General features: G+C 27.5%; 1 protein-coding gene across 1 annotated transcript; it reads left to right on the top strand.

Moving 5' to 3' along the window:
• Positions 1-8,550: 8,550 nt before the first annotated feature.
• LOC114191725 (methionine gamma-lyase-like) lies at positions 8,551-12,506 on the top strand. Its single transcript, XM_028081085.1, has 2 exons — positions 8,551-9,404; positions 11,757-12,506. The coding sequence occupies exons 1-2, from the start codon at positions 8,657-8,659 to the stop codon at positions 12,326-12,328; spliced, it is 1,320 nt and encodes a 439-aa protein (XP_027936886.1). The 5' UTR covers positions 8,551-8,656; the 3' UTR covers positions 12,329-12,506.
• Positions 12,507-13,555: the final 1,049 nt, after the last annotated feature.

Below are 13,555 nucleotides of genomic sequence, written 5' to 3'. Positions count from 1 at the left end.
GTCACCCCTAAACTTTAGAAATACAAATACTAAATTCATGAATTTATAAATACAAAAATAAGGATAACTTTAAAAATATAAAAAAAAATACTTCATAATTCTCTATACACAGTAATTGTTGCCAACATTTTACAATTTCTAGTTGTTCGATACAATTTAGAATTTCATTTCATATTTGTTTATCTAAGAAATTACTATATTCTAATCCTTTTTCTTTTTTAATTTCAATAAAATATAAAAGAACCTCATGAGATAAAAAACAAACATATGGAAAGAAATAAAAGCGACTGCGATAACTTAATCTTTTATCTGCCAACATACATAATATTAAAAAACATAAATAAAAAAAAGAAAGCAACCGAGAAATATCTATTTGAATTAAAAATTGGACGGTTAATATGAAAACATCAACACAATATAGATATTGACGAAAAACTTAAAGTAAATGAAATAATAGAGAGTACTTTAATATAAAATATGTTGTTAGTGTTTGAAAAAATAAGATTTTTATAATAAGTTTCTAATATATACATCTTATTTTTGAAAAATTTATGTCATATTTATTTTCTTTTATTAAAGGTATTTCCAGACTTTATTTCGGCCCAAAATATCACGAAAACCACAAAGAGCACAAACAAAAGTGCATTTCTTCTTGTAACCCCATATTTTCTTCTTACACCCTCGTGTTTATGAAAATCTCATAAATATCCTCCATTAGAGTTGTTAAAAATGGGTCACTCGGTCCATCATGGGTTAACCACTTAGTGAGTCAACTCAACCCGACTCACTTATTATTAAGCTCAATAAATTTGAGTTTGACCCAACCCACTACGGATTGGTGGGTTAAAAGGGTTGACTTGGTTAATTAAAAAATTTACAATATTTTTTCTTCAATCTAACATTCTTTTTAATATGTAACCAAAATTTAAAAAATTCAAACTTATTTTAAAAAAATATATATTTGTTATCATTTTAGAAATAAAAAATCATTCATCCCAAAAACTAAATCATAATTCTAAATAAAATCTAAATATTCAAAAAACTCAATCTAACATATTTGTCTTAAAGCTTAAATTTCAATACAATCCAGAATTGGAAATTGGAGGAGAAGATAAAAAATCCTAGATTACACCTTGTTACCCCAGGAAAAAGAAAATACCAATGGGAAACAAAGGTAAACAGTGAACATGAACTGGACCTCTCTCTTCTAAAATTTCGAAAAAGAAAAGAAAAGTTTGCTTGTGCTTTGGACTAGATTGTTAAGTTAAGAGTGAGATACGTTTTTTTTTTCTATGTTCGGGTTGGTGAACCAACCTAACTCACCATGGGCTAAACCCGGGTGAGCTAGGTTCTTGGTGAGTCGGAACCATTTTTGGTTCGTACTGAAATTCGTAACTTTTTTTAACCAAACCGGACTCGAATCCATGGTGGGTCGAGTTAGCTCACGGATTTTAATCCATTTTGACAACTCTAATCTTCATATACTTGTTACACCTCCATATAGTCATTGCAACTCCTTGCATCCCTACAACGCCTACACCTCCATTGTTTGTCTGAAGGTTGTAAATAAGAAGGTTATGCACCATACCCATGCTCCATGCTTCACCTTTGATCTCCTTTCTTCTTGCACGAGATTCCACACCTTCTAATTTTGCATCACATTTTACAAGATTTTCCTAATTGAAGAAATAGTGGATGATGAAAAACTTGAAAATGGAGTTTATGAGAATTAGGTATGTCAAAAAAATTCGTACCCATGAGCACAGATAAAATCGGTAAGAAACGAATATTAAAAATGGATACCCATTACCTACGAATAAGTACTTTTGATACCCGCATGTTAACGGGACAGGTACAAGTATATGTACCCGTGGATATCCGTACCCGCTAAACTTTAATTCACAAAAATACCATTATATATATATATATAGTAAAAAATATTATGACCTAATTTTTTCTAAGCTGCACGTCTTGTCTTATCTTGTCTTTTGTCTTCATTCTTTCAGTTTCAAGTATTGGTACGTTGTCTTATTCCAAGTAGTCTCCTTGACATTTTTCTTTCCTTTCTTTTAAATTTGACATATGCATTAAATCCTATATAGACAATGACATTTATAGTATATTTATTGTCGAATTATTGGACGAAATGTTTTTTTAGGTGAAGAGAGTAAGGCTCTCAGAAGTTGGTAAATTTGATGATTTTTCGTCGAGTTATTAATAAGGAGGCTCATGACAGATCCATCTACAATAAAATTTTTAATGCCAAAATCAACAAAAGCACAAGGAATTAAGTATAAGAGTGACAATGAGAATTAAGTAAGTACTCCTTGTGAGATGAATTTATATTTATAGATTTTTGAAACCTTAAATAAAGGTAGCAATATAATCAAAATAAATATGAGATATAGATAGTTATTAAATACCTACGATTAAGATATCATCATTCGATTATAATCAATTTATTTGAATAACAATTGGTTAAATATATTTTATTTGGTTACAAATATATATTTGAATATCTCAAAGTCAGGTGTGTACAAATATATTTAAGAGTTTCATAGAAAAAATCTCTTTAACAAAATTTTCAGACAAGTGTGTCCAATTATAAAAAATAATAATATAGATAAGAATCATTATTATGGCTGTGATCGAAAATATTTTTCTTAGAAAAGAATATGCACATGTAGAATAGACTCACACATAAAAAAAATTAGTATAAATTAAAATGTCACTTTGAATATAATAATATAAAAAAAAACCTCACAAATTCATTAACTAAAGATTTTTACTAAAGACAATGTTGTAGTTGTAATAGATGACTCATAATTCATTAACGTTCAATCCCAATAAAACCCCTCAAATAATCCCAACAACAACCGTTTATCCAAATCGATATCAACTTCAGGATCCAAAAAGTTACATGCTTAATACAAAGATATATTATTTGAAATATACTCTGTTTATTTCATTTTCCATTAGGCCCATGTGACTCTGATCCAAAAACCTATCACAAAGTCAACTTAAGAAAAAATAATTATACTCACTTTAAAAATATACGTAGAACTCAACTTTCATTTCTTATGACCTACATATTTTTTACTTTTATTTCTTATGACCTACATATTTTTTACTTTTATTTTGACCACCTTTAACAATTTCAAAATAAAGCATACCATCAATGTTTTAAAAAACGTAGACGTGATAATTTTGGAATCGAAATTATTTTATACAAAAAAAAAAAATAGTCATTTAAACACATGTTTCATTCATGTTTACCAAGAAACTAAAATCATCAACATTTAAAATGGAACTTTAGTTGTATTGTCAACATAAAAAGATCAAATTAATAATTAGTTAAACTAACATGTCTTTTAATTAATTGTAATACAAGTCAACAATCATTCATTATATCATAATTTCTGATCAATACCGGTATAAATATGTTTTAGAATGTATTTTCCATTTTTTTCCTCAGTCTGTTTCAATCTATTACCTTTCATTTTTATCTCTAAATTTAATTTTAATAATCCTCTTTTAAAAGTCATCAATAATTTGAAGTAATTCTATATCACTTTTATCACGAATATAAAATATGTATCATATTTGAAAAAAAATGTATAAAATTGATTGTATTTATACGTGACCGACTCTTGTGTCACGTTTAAAATGAGATGCAATCAAAATGTCTTTTTTAATAAATTACTAAAACAAAAATTTATACAAAGGACTTACATACACATATAATTGAAGTGTATAATTGAAGTTTACTTGTTTAGAATTGTTTATATTTTGTTTTTTTTATAAGTCGATCATCGGTTATTTGAATTAGAGTACTAAAATTGGATGAAAGTTTTTGCCTCTAATTGAATTAGAATCATAAAATTTCAATAGATGTGTGATGAACTAATGCACCAAAATTTATATCATAATTTATCAAATATTTAAAAACTTTTTAAATATTTGATTTTTTACTTTTTAATAGAAAAATAAATTTACTAAATATCTATATAAATTGTTATTTTTTACAACTTATGTGCGATTATTTTATATACCGAGAAAATAAGGATACAAATAGTGGAGCATCTTATATCCGAGATTAGAGGAGACGAAATCATACGATATTATTCACTTATTTTAAAGTTCTGGAAGCGTCTGGGTGTATAACGCCAAAATGATAATATTAACTGCACATGCATCAAAAGGCCACCTATATACACAGGACATAGACATATAACTTTATGTATTAAATGTTTTTTTTCAGGCTATATATATATATAGAGAGTTCAAGTTATAATTCTTTTTATTAATTTAATTCTTCATATTAACATAGTTGAAATAGTTAATATTTATGAATAATGTCTATGTATGCTATTTTATCTTACTTTTTTAAATTTTTATTTTATTTTATTATTTTTTAAAATTTTAAAAATGAAATTGTTCACATCAATGTCATATTATATCTTTTATTTTTTTTTCAGTTAATTCTGATTATTATTAAAATGAAATAATTTAATTTCTTCGAAAATCAAATCAAATTTAATTTTTATATAAATATTATATAAATATTTTTATTAAAATTAACATTTTTATTATTTATTTATAAAATTTAATTATAAATTATTATATTTAATTATAAATTAAATATAATTTTTCGATTCGATTATTAAATAAAATATAATTATTATAATATTATTAGAATATAATTGTTAAATATTTTTTTCTAATAATTATATTCTAAATATATTCTTATTTTAAAAATCATTGACATCTAAAAATGTTAAAAATATTTTAGAAAATAAAATACAATTATTATAATATTATTAGAATATAATTATAAAATATTTTCTTATAATAATTAAATTCTAAATATACTCTTATTCTAAAATTAATTACTTCTAAAAATATTAAAAATATTTTAAAAATATTAAATGTTCTAAATTTAAATGTCAATTTTAGGAATATTAGTTTAGATTCAATTATCAAATATAATATAATTATTATTATATTATTTAAATATAATTATTAAATGTTTTTTTTAATAATTATATTTAAAATATACTATTATTTCTAAAATTATTGATATCTAAAAATATTAAAAGTATTTTAGAAATTTTAATGTTCTAAAATTTAAATGTTAATTTTATAAATATTAGTTTAGATTCAGTTACTAAATAAAATATAATTATATAATTTTATTAGAATATAATTATTAAATATATTTTTTCTAATAATGATATTTTAAATATACTGATATTTATAAAATTATTGACATATAAAAATATTAGAAATATTAGAAATATTAAATGTTATAAATTTAATATTAGTATATTTAGAATATAATTATTAGAAGTAAATATTTAATAATTATATTCTAATTAATTAATAAATATTAATTTTAATAAAACATTAGTATAATAGAAATTAGATTTGATCTTGGAACCGACAAATTTGAGCTTTTATGTATTAGTTTTAGAAATATTAGTTTAGATTCAATTACAAATAAAATATAATTATATAATTTTATTAGAATATAATTATTAAATATTATTTTCTAATAATGATATTCTAAATATACTAATGTTTATAAAATTATTGACGTATAAAAATATTAGAAATATTAAAAATATTAAATGTTCTAAATTTAATATTAGTATATTTAGAATATAATTATTAGAAGTAAATATTTAATAATTATATTCTAAGAATTAAATTAAATTTATAATTAAATTTAATAATTTATAATTGAATTTAAAAATTAATTAATAAAAATTTTAATTTTAATAAAACATTAGTATAACATTAGTATAGAAATTAGATTTGATCTTAACGTGAAACTGACAAATTTGGACTTCTTTTGTATTTTATGGTATGTTTGACCACAAAATTGTAAAATAAGGTCCTTGTTTCTCTTTTTTGTTTTCTCAAAAATACAATTTCGTCCATAAAGACGACGCTTTTGTTGAAAAGTGAAGTTGTCGTCAGATAACCACTTCACTTTTCCTTTTTTTTTCTTCAAATTTTTCAGTTTTTATTTTTTTTAACGTTGCAGCTTTGTGTATTTTTTTTATATTTTTCACTTTTATTTAATTATTATATTTTAATTATTAATCAATGTTAAAATATATTAATGTTTATTTTTATTTCATTAATTTTTTTTACTATTTATTCTTCCAATAAATTTAAATTAAGAAATAATCAAAATTCAATAATTTTGTGAAATAAAAACCCTGAAAAATGAAGTCGTTATTTATGAGGATAACTTCACTTTTTCCTAACACTGTAAGGACGACATTACTTTAAAAAAAAAAACTAGAAACCGGCTGGGTGGAGGACGACTTCATCTGTAAAGTCGTCCTCCACCTTGACGACTTAATCCTATTTGGCAAAAAAAAATTAACAGACCATATTTACAAATGTGACTTCAAACAGACTCCGAAATACAAAAAAAAACCAACAAAATTGTTTCATTTTAAAAATAAATTTGAATTTGAATTGAATAAAAATAACGAATATAGTGAATATATTAAACAAAAAATGATACTACCATAAATTGACATGTGACATTGATATTGACACGTGACACAATATTAATTTGACACATGAACATATTTTAATTAGAAAATAATATTTTTTTAAATAAAAAAATAGCAAACTGACACCTAACTTGTATTATTCACATGAATTAGCAAAATGGACAAAAATTGACAAAAAATAAAACATAATTGAACGTGAAAAAGAATAATCAAATGGAACAATTATGACAAAAAAAATGGAGATAGTAAAACATATTTAATTCTTTTATTTTTCTCTTCGTTTAGTTTTCATCATTTTATCATATTTATCAATTTGAATGTACGTTGATATTTGTTGGTTGGTTTTAAATATAGTGTAATTCTTCCAAAAAAAAACATAGTTACGCAAAAGAGTTATACAAACCAAGCTCATATACAATAGGTTGATTTTTTTTTTTTAAGAAAATCTTTAATAACAACATTTTGGAGACTAGATTTTTTATTAATATTTTTTTTACTGTCCTCTCTACTTAGTATCAAAATACACAGGTGTTGATATATTATTTTTTTCTAATTTGAAGATACCACAAATATACTAAAATACTTTGAAGACACAGCGAAGCTCGGTAAAGAATAAAAATTCTAACATTTTGTTATATATATTCTTTCTTGTTGGTACATTTTATTCCACGGATTGTGATCATAGGATTCTCCTGAAAATTTGTCAGACCAATAGTTATAGGAATCCGATGGATCTAATATTAACTTCTGAAATAGAAAGCGACTGCAACAGTTATGCATATACAATTATGAAGTCATCGTTTTATTTTTTTCAAAAGCTGTTATATATTTTATCATTTTTTAAAATGATTAATGCATTATTTTTAAAATAAAAACAAGCTGGAGTACAAAAAAAAAATCCAAGTTTTGTTCTGTATGCAGGTTGCCAAGCCACAATAATTTTTGTAATTATTTTGATGTTTAAGATAAGATCGGTTGTTCATTATGTTTCCGAATAGAAAAAAGGATAAGATATATTCCATTAAAGATAATATACAATAAGAGTTTGATCCATTAATGAGTGTTTTAAAAATAATACTTCAAACAACTTTAAAACTCTAATTTTAAAATACTTAATGGTTTGGTCCGAATAAACCTGTTTTGTTTAGTAACTTGTATAATAATCCCACTCTTATAACGTGTCGCTATTGGTATTAATGTTAATTTAATCGTAATAACAAACTTAATCTAATTATTATATAGATACGGTGAAGTCAATACGTACGATAGCTATGTTAAGTATATGTGACGTATTTCATGGACGTAGGTGCTTGTGTTTCCCCTTCATCACATGATGTTTCATCACATGATGTTCTTACGCGCACAAACATTTTGTCTGTATACTCGTCCTTTTTCTTGTAATACACAAAAATCGAGAAGGAAATGTAATTTTGGAAATAGAAAACATAATAAAATGGTTAAAATAAAGTTGAATCGTCAATGATATCATGATGAAAGAATGTGGAACTATTCAATATTACTATTCTTTAGAAAAAGTGTGTGATTAATCTCCCAACAACTATTTATATAATTTACACCAACTTAGAAAAGATGAGCTCCACTTATACTTTCTTTGATAGGTGTGGAAAAAGAAATGAACAAAATGAACGTAAATAAGAATACACAAAACTCACGAGTTTTTTGTTTGTATTCGCACTTTCTATTTACATAAATTTACATAAATATATATTGCTACTTTTTCTTTCTCGAATGATCTTAAAATTTTGAATTTATCCTCTCCATTTAACAACTCGTGCCTATTATAGAGAGAAATCTATTTTTAAAAATATTATCTAAAAAAGTAGATAAAAACATAATAATGTATTAATTTCATTAAATTAAATTTAAAAAGATAAAACTCATCACGTGGCAATAAGGACGAGATGTCGATGCGGACAAAGGACGAGGAACGTGGAAGATTGAGGTGAAACAATTGTTAAATGAATGATGAAAAAGTATTATAAATAGAAGAAGTTATGCTCAAATTGGATTACTACAACAAACAAGAGCTTTCGTGGCACACTAGTTGCTACAACTCACGCGAAAAAAAAAACTTCTTCTTTTCAACACCACCACTGCAATCAATGGCGGACACGTACGTTTTGGCCACTCAGAAGCGCAACCGCTCTGACGAACCTGACGGCGGAGACTCCAAGAAGCTCATGCTGCATGCGGAGGCGGATCCAGCAGCGGCGCTGGCCAGTGCGCGGCATGAGTTCGGGGAGCACGGCGGAGTGAACATGTCGATCGAGGCGTCGGCGACTTTTACTGTGATGGAGCCCGAGACGATGCGCCGCATGTTCACCGGCGAGCTTGGCCCCGACCGCGACTTCTTCATCTACAGCCGCCACTTCAACCCGACGGTGCTAAACCTGAGCCGCCTTATGGCCGCACTGGAGGGCACAGAGGCGGCGTACTGCACCGCGAGTGGGATGTCGGCGATCAGTGTTGTGCTGATGCAGCTCTGCAGTCAGGGGGATCACGTGGTGGCCTCAAGAACTTTGTACGGTGGGACCCACGCGCTGCTCTCGCACTTTCTTCCACGCACGTGTGGGACAACAACAAGCTTCGTGGAGGTGACGGATCTTACTATGGTGGATGAGGCCATGGTGGAGGGGAAGACCAAAGTGCTTTACTTCGAGTCAATTTCAAACCCAACACTGACGGTGGCGAACATACCGGAGCTGTGCCGTATGGCTCGACGGAAGGGTGTGACGGTGGTGGTGGACAACACGTTCGCACCCATGGTGCTTTCACCGGCGCGTCTTGGTGCTGATGTGGTGGTTCACAGTATCTCCAAGTTCATCAGCGGTGGGGCCGACATAATCGCAGGTATCTTTGTCGTCTTACCATTCTCTCTTAGATTCTTCCTTATTCATCACTGAATGAATGAATTAATATTAAATAATTAATTAATGTTAGTTAGTTACTACATATTTAATAAAATTATTGTGGTAAGATACTTTTGTTTTTATTATACACTCACACATTTTTTTTTCTTCTTAAATTCAGTAAGCACACAACCCAAAAATATTTAATGAAAAAGAATATGTGCCACAATAAATTCTTTTTTCTTAGTTTGACTATTAAAATTAGATGTATATACTATGAATTAAAAACTAGTATTAAAACATAAAATATGACATTTCTTTTCTATGACAACAATTAATTATTTTAGTTTATATATTTAATATTTTATTCTGTTTCTTAAAGGAGGTAAAAGCTATGTATTCGAATTGAATGTGTGTGGAAGAAAGTGACGAAAAGATAGAGATCTATAAATACAATAAATGAGAAAAAGACATAAATTTACAGATGTATTAAATGAACAAATAAAGAAAATAATAGAAAAATAGAGAAAGAGACAGAAATTTAGAGTCATATTAAATGATTACTGAGAAAATAAAATAAGTTAAAAAAATTATGATAAAAGTTAGATGACAAAACAATTAGACATATAAACAAAAATATCCTTAAAAAAGATGTTTTGCATTTGTGGTATTATTAGTTTAATAATGGTATCTTTAGAGAATTTTCTTGAAATAAAATAATTATAAAACACTCCTTTTTATGGATCACGAATCCACAAAGGACAAGTCATTGAGTTTATCCTGATAATGATGTGTATCCATCTCACATGTTGAAATATCAGTACAAGTCCTAATAGCACATTCATAACAAAATAACAAAAATATTTTACTTTTTATATTAAGTAGGACCTGTAAACTTTGCTAAACAAAACTTTAATGTTTTTTTCAGGAATGTTTATAATTGAAGTGATCTGATTTGCTAGATTAATATTTAAATGTTATTATAATTAAGTAATTATGTATATTATGGTGAATTTTAAAAATTATTTTTAAATGACATAAAATAGTTATTTATTATTCTAAAATTATAATAACTCTGAGCAGGGTAGCTAGAATTATACAATAAGTGATAAAAGGAAAAATAAGGAAGATGAAGAAAGAAAAAGCAAAAGATGAAAATTGTGGTGTCTGATCTTGTTGTTTTCGAATTCAAAGGTGTTTTAAATAATTAATATAGTTAGGAAAGAAAAAGAGGATTCTGAAATATCCCTGCCACTCCATGAACTAATGAAAGTGTAACACGACAGTGTGAGAATAATTTGTCATTGTTCGGAGGCTCTTTTCCGACTGCGTTGGAAAGTTGGTAGTGGAGAGTAGTTAAACTTTATTTTCTGTACACCAAATGACTTTACTTTTTTTAAATTAATTTTTCATATAATAAAAAATATTTTCTGAATTCATAGTGCTTGCTTGATAGTTTTTTTGTCAACCAGAACTTATATAGTATGATTTTTTAAAATATAAAATTACGTACATTTATCGTATAATAGTTGATGATGTGTATTAATATAAAATACATATATACTTCCATACAACTATATTTATATTTTAAATTTCAAACATTTTAGTACAAAAAAAACGCGTAAACCTACTAAAGTCCTATTTAGATAAAATTTTCTGAATAGTTTTAGGAAAAAAAAAACATGAAACAGGTTTCTTTAATACTTATTTTTCATTAGAAATATTTTTGTTGATTACGTGCATAAGTTAATTTAACTTATGAGATGATTATAATTTATTTTATATCATTGATTTAATTTATAAAAACTTCTTGAGAAAATAAATTAAAAGAACATTATTTCACACAACCTCACCTGATTTCAAATTTTGGTTGATCTAAGATAATTGTTTTTAAGTTTCTTGATAAATTATTATTATTTGCAAATGCTGAATAGTATATTAAACAGAATATACTTTTTTGAACTGATGTGATGCTGCTGTACCCTTCACCAGTGACCTAAGAATCACGTGAATTTTGGCGACAACTTCTGCTACCTTCTTTTTGACGTGTTACACGTGTTACTTTGCTTTTAAAAGATTTGTTTTTAGCCAAGAGATAAAATCATAACACTTCATATATTTTTTGCTTCCATACAGAAGAAAAAACATACAAATTTAGTTATTATTATTTTTTCAAACTGATATATGCAGTCTCTTATTATAGCAAAACTCTATTCATGAAAGAATTAAATATATCCTAAACTTCTACAAATAATAAAAATAACAAAAAAAGTTAGATGTACAATGCATTTGGTGGCAGAAGCCATAAATAGAACACCTGCAACAATAAAAATTATGATTGAGAACTTGACAGGGGCTGTGTGCGGGCCTGCAAGCCTGGTGAACAAGATGATGGACCTGACACAAGGGGCCTTGATGCTTTTGGGCCCAACGATGAATGCAAAGGTGGCATTTGAACTTTCTGAGAGAATCCCGCACCTGGGCTTAAGGATGAAGGAGCACAGTCAGCGGGCTTTAATGTTTGCAAGGAGGCTGAAAAGCCTGGGCCTGAGGGTGATCTACCCGGGCCTGGAGGAGCACCCGCAGCACCAGTTACTGAAGTCGATGCACAATGCTGAGTATGGGTTCGGTGGGCTTATCTGTGTGGATATGGAGACTGAGGAGAGGGCTAACCGGTTGATGAACCACTTGCAGAACTATGGACAGTTCGGGTTCATGGCGGTGAGCTTGGGGTACTACGAGACTCTCATGTCTTGTTCTGGAAGCAGCACCAGCAGCGAGTTGAGCTCAGAGGAACAGAAGCTCGCTGGGATTTCACCTGGGCTTGTGAGAATGTCCATTGGGTACATTGGCACCTTGGAGCAGAAATGGGCCCAGCTCGAGAAGGCCCTAACTAGACTTAACGAGCCTCCATTGAAGAATTGAAGCCCATTAGCACCTCCATTTTCATGCTTTCAATAATTATAATGATATCAGTATGTCTAATGAGATCTGTATCAGCACTTCTTCGGTTCTCTCTAATGGACATCTCCATTCCTATTATATAGCGTAGTCTGTGTCTATCTTTTATCTTTTTGAAATAAACGAATTATATTTTCCAAAACATGGCTTTTTTTTTTCTCTGAAAAATATAAACTAGTTTTAGTTAGATATTTTTTCATTTATTTCAGCAATTTATTAAAAAATATATATCATATTAATTCATTTATCTTCTACATATTTTCAAGTTTTTATTATATCAGATTTGAATCAAATAAATAATTCTCACACAACTTTTAATGAAATTGGATTTTCTCAACTATATGCTTCTATGCAGCATGTAAGCCATTTTATGGTTTTTTCTTCTCATACATCAATACTAATAATATATATATATATATATATATATATATATATATATATATATATATATATAATTAAAATATTCTTCATTCTTTGTTACTGTATTTTTTGAGAAGGAAGGAAGGCTAGAAGTTCGTTTAGAAAAGCTTATTTTCGAATGCATGTGATCTCTGTAAAATTAGAAGGGTGAAATTAGACATTGTGGGGGTACAAGAAGAGAAAAGTGCATTTTATTCTTGACTCTGGATGCCTCTCTTCAGGCCCAAACTCACAATTCCACTTCTACAGTTCAAGAAAAAAAATAGGCTTTTACTTCCTGGAGTCTTTCTTCTTAAACCTCCAAGCATTTCTTCTGCACCTCCAATTTTTTTATAAATTCCCAAAATATCCTTTGACCATTTAAGGAAACCCATGAACATCACACCTCAAACTGACTTTCGGATGTCAACTTTCGAAAGTCAAAATATTCACCGGAAGTCGACTTCCGAAAGTCAAAATGTTCACCGGAAGTCGACTTCCAAAAGCCAAAATATATCACCGAAAGTCGACTTTCGGAAGGCAAAATGTTCAGCGGAAGTCGACTTCCGAAAGTCAAAAATTATCACCGGAAGTCAAAAAACATTACCAGAAGTCGACTTCCGGAAATCAAAAATTAATTATATTTTAAATATTTTTAATTCTTTTTAAATTTATGTTTTCTAAATTTTATTTTATTTTTTAAAACACATATTAAAAATATTAAAAATTATAAAATATATAAATTTAAAAGAAAAATGACTTTAGATTTTTTTTTCTGTTTTTAGTTAAAGT

This window comes from Vigna unguiculata, chromosome 7 (assembly GCF_004118075.2).
Source record: "Vigna unguiculata cultivar IT97K-499-35 chromosome 7, ASM411807v1, whole genome shotgun sequence".
Lineage (NCBI taxonomy): Eukaryota > Viridiplantae > Streptophyta > Magnoliopsida > Fabales > Fabaceae > Vigna > Vigna unguiculata.
Note: the sequence above shows the minus strand (reverse complement) of the source record. Positions and strands in the feature narration are given on the sequence as shown.

Coding starts and splice junctions, on each gene's coding strand:
- LOC114191725 (XM_028081085.1), top strand. CDS start 8,657: ATGGCGGACACGTACGTTTTGGCCACTCAGAAGCGCAACCGCTCTGAC. Junction 9,405..11,756: donor TGGGGCCGACATAATCGCAG/GTATCTTTGTCG, acceptor AGAACTTGACAG/GGGCTGTGTGCGGGCCTGCA.